Raw genomic sequence first — 18,340 nt, forward strand, 5'->3', positions numbered from 1 at the left:
TCTGACTGTGCAGGTGTATGTCAGTGACCAGTTACATGTGTCCTCCCCCTCAATGCTGTTGTCTGAGCAGTATGACATTTGGGATGTTGCATTGTGACCCAGGCACAGGATGGACCCTGACATATGCAGCATGGGTGTGTCCTTAGTGCTGTGTAGCTCCTAATGTTGATGACATTGGCTGATGTTAGCGACAACTATTGGCATTCACAATTGACAGGACTGGAACATTTGTCTTGTTTCAGGGGATTGTTGAAGTTGTCATCCTCAACCCTCTAATTTAGGTGTGTATGATCCATGGGGACGTTACTGCCATTGGCTACTTGAGCTGCACACAGAGCGGAGGTGGTAGTGCCAACTGTTGTTACTGTTACATTCCAGTTCTCTGTATGACTAGAGGTTGTTAATTGGGCCCTAGTTATTGTAGGGGGTACAGTGTCTGACGTGTGCCGGGATGTCAGTTTGACTTTGTGCCCTTCCCTCCTGGCGTGGCTTTACCTTTGCTCCATCGTTGGCATGGCAGCATGCCCCCATGGGACTGTTGTTGGTGTTGTGTAATGGTGTGCCCCAGCTTCTCTCTGTGCAGGCAATGCCCCATGCCACTCCATGTATATGATGACTTCCATGCATTTTGTGGTCCGTATCCCCCCGCTTACAGTTAACATTTGTGCAATTTAATTCCCCATGCGACTTACCCAGCATGTGCATTGTCTCCTGGTAGTCTGCGCTGTCTTGTCCTTGAATCCCTGTGATTATCTCCTCAGGGATGACGGCTGCGACTATCTCCTCCATGTGGTCCAGGGCCTCCTTGTGTCCAGGACTCCCACCTCCAGTCTGCAGTGCTGCCTTCCTGTTTCTGGTCTTCTTTTCCTTTGTCCTGTGCCTGCAGTCATGCCAGAGTTTCTTGCACTCGATTAATGCTCTGCGTACTTCTGCCACACTGTTAATCTTGCCAACAATTTGTTGCCATATTGCCTCTCTCCTACTGATTGGCAACTTTGAGGTGACAAACAGTTGGTGCTGGTGTTCCGTCACCTCTTTAACCAGAATTTCCTGTTCCTGTGCACTGAAGCGACACTTTCTTTTCTTCTTCAAACTGTCCTGGTTCTTGTGAGGGTCCTCCTGGCTGGTTCCTGGTCTGTTGTCATCTTCCTGGGGTCTGTACAGGCATCTGGGATCCATTTTGGCTCTCCTCTGCTGAAATGGCTGTGTTTGCGGGGAATTTTTACACTATTGCGTAAAAAAACGCTGCATATCCGGTGTGCGGTGTCGTAAATCGACCCACCGTCATTTCCGCTGCGTTAACGTCGTTTTGCTTTACGACTTGACGCTGCGGTGTGCGTAAAAAAAAACACCTGTGGTTTGCGCCGGCGTGCGTCAAAGTATAAATTTGACGCCCGCACGGCGCACAGAAATGGCGTTAGCTGGCAGTGATATTTTTGACGCCAAACTGCGCCGGTGCAGTTTTGCGTCAAAAAGTATAAATATGGGCCTAAATCTCTCTGTGTACACAGGCAGCGCCTTGAGACCCTCACGGGTGATAAGCTGCACTACATATATCTACATTTCATTTATTTTGATATCAAAGTGAAGGGAAAACATTTGTGTTCCACAGGGTATGTTAAGAGGGTTTTTTCTGGTGTACAGTTAACCTTTTTCCAAAATTGTTTTAATGAATTTCTTAGCCAAACTGTTCAACACATGGTAGCAACAGGAGGACTGTTTAGCATTGCACCCTAAATCTTTAACTGGTCTTTATATAACAAATATTTCTTATGCTAACTGGTGTGTGGATGTCGGCGTTAAAGTTGCCCAAAGTTGTCTTTCTATTAAATCTTGGAACGACAATGCCCCCTTTGCAAAGCTTTGATGGTGATAAATATAGTACATTGAGGGGAAGTAGTAATACCCATAACGTTACATTTCTACTTAAAGCGTACATATTGAAAAAACAGCAAGAGAATAAAGGTAAATTTGAAACCTTTTTATTGAAAAATATTTAACTAATACGTAACACTTTTACCATATTTATAAGAAAGTATACGTACAAGAAATAAACAGTTTTATGGTACAATATTAGAAGTATCCACAAGGATTTTGCAGTGTAAAAACAGACCTCTGAAAAGACCATTTGCGTATAAAAGCTACAGATGATAACAGTGTTTGTTGGCGCAGTGATTAAAAAAAGAACACAAACAAAATATATAATTTATGACAGCTATTCACAACTAATCTCGTGAACATGAACACTGGAGCAAGTTTTTTCCACTTTGCCTGAAATCGCACACATTATGCTGATTTGTGTGCTTCGATATGGCTTTTATGAAATTTGTACATAAAAGCATAGGTCTTGCAACCCTACAGGTTCGCATATTTTCTCCGCCCATTAATGCACTTCGATAGAGAAAACGTTCCGTAAGCAGAATATGGGCTTCATAATGGCCACGGTAAGTCACTAAAATCCACAGGGCCACCCAATCCTGCATCTGCTTCCAAAAGACTCATTATAACCGCCATGGCAGCTTCATCATTGCTGGGGCTGCTTGAACCTTGGTCGTTATCAATCATGTCCATACCCATATGAGAGTTCTCACCTGTAAAAAAAACAATAGCATTAATTGGTGCATACCATATTGATAAAACATAACATGCCTGACAAAAATCAAGCATCTTTCTCTGTGCCATTGTTTCCTAAACTGCGGGTTGCAAGCAGGTTTTTGGTGGGTCGCGAGAGTCCAAGCAATAAATAAAAATGCCTTGAAATTTTGAATTTATCTTGTCACATTTGTAATACTTCAAAGACAGAGGTCAAATATCAGGCTATGCCTTCCAACAAATAGCTGGTTTTTCAAAGATGGGGATTGTTGTTTAAAAACTCCTCTCACTTTGCAGTCAGAAAAAGAAAAGTAAATTATGTGACTATCTTGCCGTGTACAGGGAGAGTGTAAGGAAAGGCTGTAGGATGTAATTTCTTGATAACGCAACAAAATATAAATACCTTGTAAATTAACTGTACACATTCAGCAGTTAGTAAAGCAGAAAGTCACACATTTTACTGTCATTCTGAAGTGTGATGGAAACAACGATTTTAAAAGGATCAAAACAAATCAAGACTCTTTACTTGCTGCACAAATGATAAATGTTCACTGAAACTAAAATACAATTTCCACACATTAATCTTAGTGTGCAATACGGTTTTATTAGTAAAGCAGTATGTCTGTGAAAACTTAGTGGCCATTTGAATGGAAAATGTGCTGCACACAATGCTTTAGTTACATAAACAAATTGCCCACCACAAGTCCATTAAAGCTAAGTGAGTTGTGAAAGTTTTTTGCTCTAAAAACTGGGCTGTGTTTCTAAAATGTTTGGGAACAACTGCAAAACTGCACATTTCTTAATTACCAGACATCTCTATCTAATCCTTCTTTACCTTTGTACAAGAGGTAAGGTGTGTTAGACCTGACAACTTTGGTGTTGTATTCCCCCAGACTTTTTACCTTCATTACCCTGTTTTCGCTGTGCCCGTTTTTGTTGCCATTAGCTCTCTGTTTGCTTCACCCCTGCTAAACAGTGGTAAACTGCTTAGGCTATGTCCCTCAGACATGGTAACATTTGTATAAACGTAATTGGCACATTTAATTTACTTATAGGTCCCTATTAAATGGCACTACATGTACCCAGGGCCTGTAAATTAAATGCTACAAGTGGTCTGCAGCACTCATTGTGCCACCCACTAAAGTAGCACTTCAAAGCATGTCTCAGTCCTGCCACTGCAGCCTGTGGCACATTTTTAAATTGCCACAATGACCTGGGTAGGTGCTAAAGTTACAAAGGGCAAAGTGCATGTCATTTAAAAAGTACGACATGTGTAATTAAGTTTTATATATTCTGATAGTGAGAAAGTCATACTTTAGTTTTTCACTGTAGCAAGGCCACCTTTCCCATAGACTAAAACTGGGTTACCTTATCATACTTATTAAGTGATAACTTTAGTTTGGGAGCAGATAGAGAAATACTTCTTCCACTCATTTCAATTTTATTTTAAAATCCTCTTTAATGATAAAGCCGGATTTTAAGTTACTATTCTGAAAGTGCCACTTTGTGCCTGCCTGCCAGTGCCACATGACTAGTAATAGCTCACCTGTGGACTGATATGTATTCCCTCCAGGAGGGTGACAAAAGGGTCTTGGATGTGGGGGGGGGGGGGGGGGGGGGTGAGTTGTTTTTTGCCTGAGCAGGATGGCTTAGGGATGTACTCACCCCTTTCTGAGATTCAAAGAGTAGCCTTGGGCTATGCCCACCAATTTCCTGACTTCTGAAGCTGCCTGCCCTGTCACTAGGAAATACAGCTGACAGCTAGGCCTGCCTGTGCAATGTCACCCTAGACAATTTGGAGCCAAACCCAGGAAAAAGGCCAGAACCAGTTGAGGGATGGCTAGAGGGGCCCACTCACGCAGGCTGGGGCTGGATATAAAAGTGGCACCCCTCAGAACCTCTCATCAGAACACTCCTGGATCTGCATAAGATCCAGGAGAAAAACTGCTCTGCTGTCTGAAAAATAAAGGCTGGACATGCTTGCCTTGAATCCAAGAACCCCAGAAGTGACTCCAAGGGTCAGTTGGCTGACTCTTTGCCAAACTTCCTGAAGCCTTTTCTGCTTCCCAGCTGGGAACTTGATTCCTTATATGAGCTACAGGCTCACGAAAAACTTCCTGAAGCCTTTTCTGCTTCCCAATTGGACTGACTTGGTTCCTTCTGCTGGCTTCTGTGGAACTGAGTCCTGGCACCCCCTCCCTCCTCAGTGCTGTCTTCTAGGTCCTGAACCCTTGGATGGAGTCAAATTGCGCAATTGAAGGTTTCACTGGATCTGATACAGGGTCTTGCATGGCAGCATCTTGTAGCTCCTGACTGGCAGCTACACTGGGCCCAATGCACAGCAGCACAGACTGAAGCAGGGCCTCGCACTGCAGCACCTCAAAGCTCCTAATTGGTGGCTTCACATGAACCATCGCAGGCCCTCGTACCACAGCACCTGATCAGCTGCTTCACTGCATTCAACACAGCTTGGGGCAGGGACTAGCATCACAGCTCCTCACAGCTCGTGATCAACTGCTTTATCGGATCTGAAACAGAGCGTCACATTGCAGCACCGCACAGCCCCAGCACCAAGGTTAAAAGGTGAAATCTCCCAGTGGGCCACATCTGGTTCCATGCCTGACTACAGCACCAAAACAGTTGGCCTGAACTTGTGACTGACACAACCCAATACCAGCAGTTGGCACTTTGGGTCTTTTTGTTGTTAATTTTGCTTAAACATTAAAACTCATAACCCGTCCTACTGACTGGCTTTTTATCGTTATGATGCATTTATTTATTAAGTATCCTCTATATTTCTAACTTGGTTTGGGATTATTCTTGGGATGCATTTTCACTTTATTACTGTTTGAGTGCTTTATAAATACTTAACAAATTGCCTCTAAGTGAAGCCTGACTGCTTTGTGTCAGGCTACCAGAGGATTAAGCAGAGATTTAGTTACTGACTTTTGTGATTCACTCAGACAGGGTTTGTGTTTATTAACTGCAAGGGGCTCTCACCCCTCTCAACTAATACCCCAATCTTTTACAAGGTTTAACTACGTCCTGCTAATTGTGTTTCTTATGGCTGCTTTTTTCACAATTTCCGTTGTTGCCAGAAAGGCATTCTGTCTGGCTCAGGCAACACTGGTGCATGGGACAATATACCTAATTGCTGTTGACTTTCCCCTGCCCCCCAAATCCTCCTCTGATTTTTTTTTAACAAACTTTACAAAAATTGAAGTGACAAGTAACACTGAGGCAAACAAAGTGGTGCACATGACAGAATCTGCAAATCATAAGATTAGAAACTGCTACTATGTTTGGGGTGGGCTCTGTCCAGCATGCAGAGAATTGCCTTGATCTTAGAAAATAGATACATCTACAAAAGATAAGCTGCTGTCCTCCCCCAATTAATAACAAAGACTCAACAGAATCAAAGCAAACTTTAGACAAAGGCTTGAATATAAAAAAATCATTATAGTAGTATTAGGCACTGTGGTTTTGGGAGGTTCAGTAAGGAATCTGTGGCTAGATGGAGTCTCTACCAGATAAACTGTTACCATAGGTAAGTAACTTCTCCATCTGAAAGAGACTTCTAGTTGTAGATTCCTTACCTTAGAATAGATACCAAACAATATCACCCTGGAGATGGGACTGCGAAAAGATTAGACCAAAAATTCCTTCAGGACCTAAAGGGCAAATGAAGGACCTTACGTACAGGCAGTAGTACTTAGTGGACATGTGCAATGGCCCCCACGTTGGTGCCTGGCAGATATCAGGGACAGGGACTCCATGAGCTAATGTAATGGTTACAGCCCCGGCACTGGTGAAATGAGAATGCAAACCCGGAGGGAGTTGCTTCTTGGCCAAATGTAGCAAATGTTTATGTAGAGCACTGTCCATTGTGAGATGGTTCATTTCTACAGAGCCTTCCCTTTCTCGGCCCAAACGTACGCAACAAACAGTTTATTGTCCATCCAGAACTCTCTAGTATGATCAATGTAAAACGACAATGCTCTTTTTGTGGTCCGGATAATGCAGTTTCTCCTCTTCTCTTTGATTGATGAGGCGGAACAAAAAATATAGGCAAGGTGATATTTTGCCCTACATGGAGTGGTTTCACTACCTTTTGAAGGAAGCACAGGTTCTCAGAAATAGATTGGGTGGAATGTTGTGTACAGGGTATGGAGGATGCACCGAGAGTGCTTGCAGTTCACTGAACATCCTGGCTGATGTTATGGTCACCAGGAAATCTGTAGTGGACAGATGCGCATTGGCTCAAAGGGCGTACACATGAGAAAGCTGCAAGATCTTGCCCTTGTGCTGTGACTGAAGATCCTCCCAGAGGGGCAGCCTGCTCGGAGGACTGATGCTCATGCTCAGGAGTACGAATACCAAACTCTGTGCCCAGTCCAGAGCCACAAAAATGATTTGGGCACGGTTGTTCCTGAGGATCTGGATGAGAATTGTGAGAAAGTCATGCAGGAGGCCTGAGCTCCACTTGAGACGTACATGGTCTCCAGCATGCTGAACTGCTGACATTGCGCATTCTCGAACAGATCTAAAACAAGATTCTCCCTAGTCTTGGACAAGACCTTGCAATACCTCTGGATGGAGATGCCATTTGTGATTTCTAATCCATCAACAATTGAGTTTGTCTGCTCTGGCATTGAGAAAGCTCACCAGTTTTTCAAACACCAAGGAAATGCCCTGATGGTCCAACCATGTCCAGAGATGCAGGGCCTCTTGACACAAGATCCATGATCCCACTCCTCCCTGTCTTTTGCAGTACCATATAGCAGTGGTGCTGTCCATGGACACCGGAACAAGCCTTCCCTAAATACACAGAGGAAAGGCTTTTAATGCCAGTCGTATTGCCCGCAGTTCTGGCAGGCTGATATTGAGTTGTGACTACACTGGCAACCAGAGGCCTCTGATCTCCACCTCTCACAGAAGTCTGCCCCCAGCTCATAAGTGACACATCTGTCACTACAGTCAACCCAGGGTGGGGAAGGGAGAGGGGTCTGCCTCAGACTCAATAGCAGTTTATCAGCCACCACTGTAGTCTTTTGCAGTTCCCTCTGAGATCTGGATCATGTCGGAGAGATTCCCCAGATACTGTGCCCACTGGAACTTCAGGTACCACTGCAGAGCCCTCATTAGCCAATGAACATGTATTACCAGCAGGATAAACGAGGCCATGTGGGCCAACAGCCTCAAAGTCAGTCTCTCCGAAATCCAGAAACATTGGAATCATAGCCTGAATATCCTGAACTCGCCATTTGGAAGTGTAGGCCCAAAACTGCACAGTGTCCAGAACAATGCTGATGAAAGGGAGTGTCTGAGAGAGTGTCAGGAGTGACTTCAGCACGTTGATATTAATTCCCAGCAAGTGCAGGAGTTCCACCGTAGTCTGGAGATGGGCGACAACTTCCTGAGGTGAGTCTACCTTCAACAGCCAATCTTCTAGGTAGCGGAAGACTGGAACCCCTGACCTCTGCAGATGTGATGCAATCACTGCCATCACCTTGGTGAACACCTGATGGGTGCTGGTAAAGCCAAAGGGGAGTAAGTGCTCATAGCTCACCATGATCCCCAAGTAATGCCTGTGGGAAGGCAGAACGGGAATGTGGAAATAGGCAACCTGCAAATCACGTGCTACCACCCAGTCTCCCGGGTCGAGGGAAGACATGACCTTGGCTAACATGATCATCTTGAACGTCTTCTTCAGGAAGAAGTTGAGAAGGTGCAGGTCTAGAATATGACAGATGCCTCAGTCTTTTTTGGGCACCAGAAAGTAGAAGGACTACCAACCACAACTTACTTCTGATGCCAGCACCCGCTTGATGGCTCCTTTGATATTAAGACACAGTACTTCCTGACAGGGCAAGGAGAGATGGCCTTCTTTCACCTGGTTCTGTGAAGTAGACATGGGTGGCGGGTTGGGGGCGGGGAAGTTTCAGATAGGGGATGGAGGAGCAACTCTTGATGATTTGAAGAATCTACTTGCTACGGACTGCCAGTGGGGCAGGTGATGGCAAATCCTGCCTCCATCTGGGTGCTCGTGCTTGTATAAGGGCAAACTAAAGAGGCTTGGTTAGTGGTCTCAAGTGGTTTGTGGGAACTGAGTCTATGGTCTGGAAAATACTTTGAAGCCTGGTGCCTGTTTGTGGGAACTGAGTCTGTGGCCAGGAAAAGGCTGGGAAGCCTGGTGCCTTGGTGGCAGGGCGGGAAAGGATGTGGTTGATAACCCCTACCGTAACGACGGAAGGGGTGTTGATAGGGAGCAATGTATAGGCCCAAATATTTGACTGTAGCCCTGCAGTTTTTAAAGTGCTACAGTGCTGATTTGTCAAAGAGCCAAGAGCCATCAAAGGGCCTGTCCATCAGGGAAGCCTGAATATCCTCTGAAAAGATAGTGGTTCTCAACTAGGAATAACATCTAAGTGCCACTGATGATGCAATTGTTTTGCCTTGCGAGTTGGTCGTATCACACCCACATTGGAAGGTGAACTATGCTGCATCTTGACCACTAGCAATAGATTGTGTGAGCATGAGTCGGGGTTCCTCCAAGACCATGGGCAGAACTTGAGCAACCGAATCCCACCCAGTGTGGGTGTATCAGGTAAAAAAACATGCAGCCTTCACCGACCCGTGTTTTAGGCTGGCGGAAGAGAACATCCTTTTCCCAAATGTGTTCAGTCTTTTGGATTCTGTTTCTGAAGGAGTGGCAGGGAACACACCATGGTTAACTCGGAAGGTGGAAGCTTTGAACGCCAATCTCTCCGGTGTGGGTTGCTTTGTGAGGAAACTGGGGTTCCAAGGACCGGGGCAATGGCAGTGAGAAACTGTCCTCCACAAAGGAGCCCCTGTGCAGGGCTTTGACTAGGCCTCAATCAGGACATCTGTGACTGCTTCATTGAATGGGAGGAGAAGTTCCGTGGGGGGAAGCCTGGCTGATGCACCTCTGTCAAGACCTTTATCTAGACTGTCACTGAGACACTGGCTTCAGCCCTGAAGGTATGGTACTGGCCGGTGCTTGATTCTGCCTCAGGCGATGCTGATCAGGCTCTATAATAGAGTTAAGAATGACAATGAGGTTGGTGCCACCATGGGACATCGGTGGCACCGGTAACAACAGCACTGAAACAGTCTCCTGAGAAAGTTATGGTCTCAGGGGTGGAGTAGCTCCGGATACAGTACCGGATCCATGGGGCCCAACTGGTACCAAGTCGGACCAACCAACAAGAATCCAATGGAGGGCCCTCCTGAGCCCATAGGACCCAAAGGCACTCCAGAGGAGTCGGACTGCTGAAATATGAGTGGCATGGCTTCATAAAACTCAGAGTTGGGTGAGGTTTGTTAGAAATGGTGTCTTTGGTTGACAGTCAGGTTACCTCTTGTTCAAGCAATGACCCTCACTCTAGTCGGGGTAAAAGAAAATCACCCTCAGCTAACCTCTGTTTACCCCCTTGGTAGCTTGGCAGAGCAGTAGGCTTAACTTCAGAGTGATAGGTGTAAAGTATTTGTACCAACACACATTAACACACAGTAACTTAATGGAAACACTACAAAATGACACAGGTTTAGAAAAATAGGAAATATTTATCTAAACAAAACAAGACCAAAACAACAAAAATCCACAACACACAAGTCAAGTTATCAAAAAGAGTCTTTAAGTAGTTTTAAACACACACACACACACGCACACACTGTTAATGTGAAAATGTACCTTGGATGCATCAAGAATAACCCCACACAGACGGGTGTGCATCAAAAAGGGCTTGCGATGCGTCAATTCCACTTACGAGTGGGACATTGCGTAGTTTCTCCTTTTGTCTGGTCAGGGCGCGCGTTCCTTCTCTCCGCAGGAGAGAGATGCGTCGATCCGGTTAGCACTATAAGTTCCGGGCAGGCCTTGCGTTGTTTTTACACGCCCATCGGTACTTGCGTCAGAAATCCAGCTGCACGATGATTCAAAAACCACGCATCGCAGGTTTCAATCTCCGAGTCTCTGTCAGCGATGCTGCACGTCATTTCTCCTGCTCTGTGAGTCGATTCTTCAGTCGCCTTTCCGGCGAGCATCGATTTTCAGCTGCAGATTGGAGTTGCGTCGATCTTTTCCCCGCACGGCGCTCTGTGCGTGGATTTCCTTTTCTTTAGGCTGCCAGTTTCTCCTTTCAGGGTCCCAGGAACTGGATGGGCACCACAGGGCAGAGTAGGAGTCTTTCAAGAGACTCCAGGTGCTGGCAGAGAGAAGTCTTTGCTGTCCCTGAGACTTCAAACAACAGGAGGCAAGCTCTAAATCAAGCCCTTGGAGAGTTCTTCTCAAGATAGAAGGCACACAAAGTCCAGTCTTTGCCCTCTTACTCTGGCAGAAGCAGCAACTGCTGGATAGCTCCACAAAGCACAGTCACAGGCAGGGCAGCTCTTCTTCCTCAGCTCTTCAGCTCTTCTCCAGGCAGAGGTTCCTCTTGTTTCCAGAAGGGTATCTAAAGTCTGTGGTTTTGGGTGCCCTTCTTATACCCAATTTCTCCTTTGAAGTAGGACTACTTCAAAGTAAAGTCTCTGTTGAATGTGAAATCCTGAATTGCCCAGGCCAGGCCCCAGATACTCACCAGGGGGTTGAAGACTGCATTGTGTGACCACTCCTTCCCTCCCTTCTAGCACAAATGGTTCATCAGGATATGCAGGCTACACTCCGGCTCCCTTTGTGTGACTGTCTAGTGTGAGGTGCAACCTGCCCAACTGTCAAACTGACCCAGACAGGGAATCCACAAACAGGGAGAGTCACAGAAATGGTTTAAGCAAGAAAATGCTCACCTTCTAAAAGTGGCCTTTTCAAACACACAATCTTAAAATCAACTTTACTAAAAGATGTATTTTTAAATTGTGAGCTCAGAGACCCCAAACTCCAAATGTCCATCCGCTCCCAAAGGGAATCTACACTTTAATCCGATTTAAAGGTAGCCCTCATGTTAACCTATGAGAGGGACAGGCCTTGCAACAGTGAAAAACGAATTTAGCAATATTTCACTGTCAGGACATATAAAACACATTACTATATGTCCTACCTTAACCATACACTGCACCCTGCCCTTGGGGCTACCTAGGGCCTACCTTAGGGGTGTCTGAAATGTAAGAAAAGGGAAGGTTTAGGCCTGGCAAGTGGGTACACTTGCCAAGTCGAATTTACAGTTAAAACTGCACACACAGACACTGCAATGGCAGGTCTGAGACATGATTACAGAGCTACTTGTGTGGGTGGCGCAACCAGTGCTGTAGGCCCACTAGTAGCATTTGATTTACAGGCCCTGGCACCTGTAGTGCACTTTACTAGGGACTTACTAGTAAATCAAATATGCCAGTCATGGATAAACCAATTACATACAATTTACACAGAGAGCATATGCACCTTAGCACTGGTTAGCAGTGGTAAAGAGCTCAGAGTTCAAAAGCCAACAGCAACAAGTCAGAAAAAATCGGAGGCAAAAAGATTGGGGATGACCCTGCATAAGCAAAAAAGTCCAACAAGGATTGCTCTGGCTAATTGGAACTCTGGGAGAATCGGAGTAGACTAAGGCACAGGCTTCGTGGTGGAGCAAGTCCCCGAGTGGTGTCATGGTTCCTGTGCCTCATGCGAGGACTCGGTCTGGAGCGGTGAAGTCAAAGTGATTCAACTTCTTACACTTCTTACGCTTGTGGGACTTACCTGATGACTTGGACTCGGACAACAATCATCTGGAGTCCTGGGATCTTCATTTGGCCGGGATCAAGAGTGTCACTAGGTAGTCCTAAGGCAAGGAGCTTGAGGGAACATTCCTGCAGCACCTTCAAATTCATGGTGCAGTAGTACTTACAGGCCTTGGAGTCGTGATCCTGCTCCGAGTACCACGAACCAAGTGTGGGACTATCACAGAAATCTGCCTGTGACAGGACCACAGCTTTTGAAACATGTTGCTTTTTCAGGGAACATTCCTAACACACCAGGTGAAAACATTTTTTAAAATAGCTTTGACGAAATGTAGAAAAACTTCAGTCAAAAATCGACTGACTATATCCGGATCTGTAATGAATGGTGAAGAAAGAAAAGAACTGATGTCGGCACACTGGTATTCAACCTATATAATCACTGCTTACATCACTTCCTTCGCTGACGATGCCATGGACACAGAGCTGAATGATGCCATCTGCAGGCACACAAGGGTACTGCTCAAGAATTTCTGGATCCAGTCTGATGCCGGGTGATTATTCTAAGGGAAGGAATCTGAGGCTAGACATATCTACTAGATAAGATGGTTTAAGGGGTTGAGCACCCAGAAGGAATGTATGTTTGTATTCAGTGAATTGTCAAAATTCTGACTACATGATAGTTATATTGTTGAAAATGGAAATCTCAGTTGCTCTCAGGTACAAACTGGTTTTGCAGAGAGAAAGCTACTTAGACACATTTAACAGTGATAGCATTGAGATACTTATTCAGAAGAGAACAACATCTAAAACTTTAGAACCAAACAAAAGATCAATGTTGAAAGTTTATCAGTTGGAATATATATTCTATTCCATGATTATGCTAGGTAAACAGTGGGCTGCTTGCAAACACTTGCTTACATCAAGTGAAAACAAAGTTTTCCATCATACCATCATGTTAATTGTTGATATTCATTAACCATTAATATATCTCCTCAGCTGTACATGATCTTAGAACACTTCATACGCCTGGCTTAACAGTGCAGTAGTAGCCAGACTCTATCCGATCAACAGAAAAAGAGCTTTAAGCACCACTACTGATGAGGTTTTTTGGGGGGGGAATTACCCACATGTTGGTTATTTTGAGTGCTGCATTTGGTTGAGCGGAAATTGTGTGATTCTGGCAAAGGAGTGCTTGAATTGCACTCCTTTTAATGGACAATGGGTTTTCCCCTCATTTAACATATTTACGCAACAGCACGCAAGAGGAAACCCTCCATCATACTATGTTGCTATTTGCTGTAATCATTTTCTTCTTCTAAAAAGATGACTGGTTTCATTATATAACGACAGCACACATCATGGTTGCCCATCACGCTAATCCTGCTGGATTAGATCAGTATTCTCTATATTGAAGATGACTGCAGATCAACATTATGACACACCAGCTATCTCTGGTGAGAAGAATTATAATTTGAGCTAGCTGTTTATTTTTTATGGGGTAGAATCTACTAAACAATGCCTGCACTGTTTGTTGGCTGTGAGACATATAGTGGCTTACCAGGAATATAGAGGGGCTTGGGGCCTTACCATTGCTTATCATTGGTTGTCTTTCCTGTCTTTTTCATTTGCTTGCTTATTAGACAAGCTGGGACACCATCAAGTGTTTGTCCCTCCAATGGAGGATTGCCTCTTTACCATCTCTTGATTGGTTGGCATCTCTATTCCACTGCTTGCTTTTCAAGCGCTGTTTTTTCTTTTGTGTGAAACACTCCATGAGAGTGCATGTGTTTTCGACCTATCTCCACCGTGTACTTCTCTTCCCTGCATTCCATGATGCTTCTTCCCATTGTTTTTCCCCACCCGTGCCCTCCCCACTCTCCCCTTCTTGTTGCTAACCCTTCCACCCCGCCTTCCGTTTTACTTTCCACAACCTGTGTTGCTTCTGTGCCCCCCTTACAAACACCGTCCCCCATGTTGCTTCCATACCCCGCCATCTCCTCCAATGTTGCTTCAGCATTCCCATGCCCTCTCTTGTGTTCATTCTGTTCCCTCCTCCTACTTAAAAAAAACTCATGTTTTATTTTATTTTTAGTTCTTAATGACATCATGCTCATAGCTTGATTTCAGTCGAGTTACCACTCGTATTCCTGCAAGGCCTCTCTACTCTGCACACTAGCCTGGCAGCACCTCTTTCTCATGCCAGGCACCTCCTCACCATTGCAGAGCGCCCAGAGGGTCTCCATGATGTTGCAGTGAGCCCTGCTGCCTCACTCCTCACCACAGCAGAATGCTTTGTGGGATTCACTATATAGCCAGAGATGGCCGACCACACACACATGCGCACTGAGGGGAGTACACAGCACTACCACTCCATGCCTGTCATCCCCCATGGCCCGCTGCTTTAAAAATAAAACAATAATAAACAGTTTAGTATCATTTTATTTTTAAAGGTTTGTATCTGCTGTTGCTGGCGGGGTGACGCTCCTACACCATAGCAGAGGGGATGCCGCTGGCTATTCCTGTCTCTCGCCGTGTTCAGTTTATTTGTACAACACATAGAATGTAAAGCACACTGTGCACCCGTGTGCCTCATCCTTCCAGTTTACTCCCTGATAGCTTTGAGGGCTGCAGTAAAAGTAATTAGTCCTGTAGGCTCTCTCAAACCAATCTAGATGCTGCTTTGAGCAGCGTCAGGACTGGCCGCAGGGCAGGTTGGGAGACTGTGCCTGCAGTCGACGAGGGACAGAGGAGCGGTGCGTGGAGGACGAGATAAGCGTTTTTTTTTCTTTTCAAATTTTATTTTAATTCCCCCTGCCCCACCCCTTTAACTTGCCGTGAGCCGCTCCTGCAGCGTGCCTTGGCTAGTTAGGTGAAGTCTGCTGTATGGCTGTGAAAAACATATTTGTGGACATGTTGGTAACTGATCTGGAAAGTGCAACTCCGCTCACTGCTTTCCATTGCCTTTTTGTCAATTTTATTTTCTTGCTTACTGTTCAATGGTTTATTTGTTTTATCCAGTACATCTCCTGTTTGTCCTCCCCTGCAGCAAAGCATGTTTATCACCTCTTCGATTGGGTGATTCTAGATTTCCACAAGCTTTTCTTTTATTGTGAAGTACTTCAGGAGAGAGAGCATGTGTTTCCAGCTGTTCTCTATGTTGTGTGCTTTTACCCCCCACTGCTCTCCACTTTCTTCCATCTCTCATGTGCTTTTGTTTGCCAACCTCACTTCTCGATGGGCAGATTGAAGGATGCTACGTAAACAGATCACAATTACTAACCGCATTGTGGTAGTTCACACTCCACTCTGTGCCTTATTCAAGTGAAGGACTTGACTATGCTGGAAGTGATTAATTTGTTGTTGATTGAGGAAGTAGATATGATCCAGCACACAAAAAATGGGTAAGCGATTGGTATCGTTTTCAGGCACGAGAACATCGATACCTAGATTATCTTGGTCGAACGCTACCCAAATAATGTACGTGCTCTGCTGCCTGTCTGTTTCATCCTGCACAGTCTTGTCGTGGGAGATAGCTGCATGTTTTCTCGTGTGATGAAGCAGATAAAATAACTGTTTTTTCTCTCTCTCGGAATCCTGATGTGGACTGTGACTGTACAGACTGTTTTTTCCGAACACAAAGCGAAATGTGTTGACCTCATTAAAAGCCTTTAAGGGTTTTCTGGGTTACTAATAGATCTCTCTTGCTTTCGCTCTCTCCCGCTCCTGCTCCCCTGCTACCTGGGCCAATAAGGTGCTATTTTAGACTTCCAGGAAGTAATATACAGTGGAAGTTATTTCTGTCTACTGAGTGTTAGATCTTCATTTGGAAAAATAAGGAGTAACACTCAGTAGCCTCTTAATACTGCACGTTTGCAAATTTTTCCTGGTATTTTATCTTGTCTGTGCCATCAAAAGAAGGGACTTACTGAATACAATTCAGGGTTGGTCCAATGTTTTTTTACTTTTAAAAATTAACAATTTATTAACAATAAAATCCATAATCTATTATATCATCACTGCATGAAAAATTAATTACAATATGCGTTTTTAAACATTTCCATCATATATGCAGAGTATTGTATTTAACAAGGACCCACGGTAATATCACCCACTCAACAATAGTTGGTGGTGGTAGTCCCTGCATATGCAAGTCCGCCCTGTCGATGTTTGGAGAGGCAAGAAGCAGTAGAAAAATAACCTCATGTACGTCACAGGATGGTAAATAAATGTATTTTCTGATTAAGAGGCCAAAGGTGCCGTTCGGAGCTAGATAGCACACAGAGAAAACAGGGAAAAGAAGTCCTATGACGACACATGTCAGCATCTTGACCACCCAATGACGCCTCCTCCGGCCAGGGAATCATCATACTAGCGAGATGCAAGTAGCTGCTGAAAGTTTGGCTGTGCAACAAACTTAATCTCTCTTTTCAATGTACCTGTTAAGATCTTACCCACTTCTTGACAGAAGAGTAGGATGTTCAGACACTGACAGAATAAGTGTATGCCATCTGCCTTCTCTAGGCCACACTTGGGGCAGCACCTTGTCCTCTATCCTACCAACTTCAGCAATCTCTTCAGGTACCAGTATGCTCTGCGAACTGTAAATAAATGATTTCTCCTTGAGGGAGAAGACTTGACTGAGGTCCTAAGTGTAGACATTGATCTTTGCCACAAGCTTGTTACCTCCAGCACCGGCAGATCTGAGCTCCGTTTTTCCTCTGGCAATGTTGGTGACCCGTACTCCCCCTGTACCAACTTACAATACCATTTGGACACTTCTTTCTTCTTCAGAGACGCACTCTGCAGTTTTTCTTCCTTATCAGTGTCTCTAACCCCAAAGTCTCGTTGCGCTCCTGCCCAACTAGCTAACTGGTAATATTTGAACTTGGAGAGCTTCACTCCCATGAGCCGTAATGGTGTCCCAATTTATCAAAGTTCCCTCTTCTCGCAGTTGTCTCCACTTTGTGATTTCACTGCCCCTAAAGGTCTAGCTAATACGTCCTGTAAACATTCTGGCATGCCGGGGGAATTCCATATCAGGGCAAAATCACCATAGTAGGGATTTTTCAGCACTCTCCTACTCTGCATCCATGCTTTCCAAGCAGCCTTCAAAGTCTTTAGCCTAATCATCTTAAAAAGTTTTGGATGGTTGAATTCAAATTTAAAATGTGCCACTTTTCCCTTCAAATTTTTGTTAGAGCCTGATAGAGGTGGGAAATCTGTTGAAAGTCACCTCTTAATAGTAGCCTTATGTTTTTCAATTGGAAGGCTCAATAATACATTTGGAAATCTGGCAAAGCAATCACTCCATCTATTTTGTGCTTATGCAGCTTTTTCCAGGCAATCCGTGCCCCCTTATAAGCCCAGATAAAGCTATTCACTCTATTTGGAGCTTGTTAAACCATTGTGTCTTAAATGCCATTGGGCTTGTGTTAAATATAAAAGTAAACTTTGGTAGTATCATTTACTATGTTACCTCTGTCAAGCAGTGAAAGGGGGAGACAGGCCAAAGATTCACAAGTCTCCTAGGGCCTCATTTAAGAGGCCTGTGGTGCAGGGCGGCGCAGCAAGTGCCTAGTTGCGCCGCCGTGCGCCAACGGGAAAGGACAATAATGCACTGTATCTCCCTCTGCACTAGTGCACAATTTGCTGCCTAGCGCCAATGCAGATGCCTTGCACCATGGTGCAAGAATGCCTGTGTGGTGAGGAAGATTGTTTTTTTTTTGCAGGAAGGTGTCCCTATCACAACTATCACAAGAGCTGTTTTCCTCTTTCTATGTAGACTACAGAATGCAGCACACATAGATAGAGGAAATAATGGGGAGAAATAAAGATATTTCTCCCTGTTGCATTATTCTTACGCCACCTCTGAGATGGCACAGGAATCTGACACATTACCAGACTTGTAAATCTGGGAATGTGTCAGATTCCTTTGGGTTCTATGGGTGGTGCATGGGAACACCCCAAGCAACACCCATTTCACACAGTGTTATACGTGAAAGGGGTACATATTTTAAAGGCCATGAAAAGCCACGCAAGGTGGCCTTGCATGGCCTTGTAAATATGAGCTGGC

The 18,340-nt window shown here is 44.8% G+C and overlaps 1 protein-coding gene across 5 annotated transcripts in view; it reads right to left on the minus strand.

The window, feature by feature from the left end:
- Nucleotides 1-1,966: 1,966 nt before the first annotated feature.
- The window catches only part of BMAL1 (basic helix-loop-helix ARNT like 1), a 573,964-nt gene continuing 557,590 nt past the window's right edge, over nucleotides 1,967-18,340 (minus strand). For 4 of the 5 annotated variants that reach the window (XM_069223570.1, XM_069223574.1, XM_069223572.1 and 1 more), the window contains one exon: nucleotides 1,967-2,591. In XM_069223570.1, coding sequence (XP_069079671.1) covers nucleotides 2,431-2,591 — 161 coding nt within the window. In that variant the 3' untranslated portion in view covers nucleotides 1,967-2,430. The remainder of the gene's footprint in view (nucleotides 2,592-18,340) is intronic. The other variant, XM_069223571.1, reaches the window with a different exon arrangement.

Source organism: Pleurodeles waltl, chromosome 3_1 (assembly GCF_031143425.1).
Source record: "Pleurodeles waltl isolate 20211129_DDA chromosome 3_1, aPleWal1.hap1.20221129, whole genome shotgun sequence".
Classification (NCBI taxonomy): Eukaryota; Metazoa; Chordata; class Amphibia; order Caudata; family Salamandridae; genus Pleurodeles; species Pleurodeles waltl.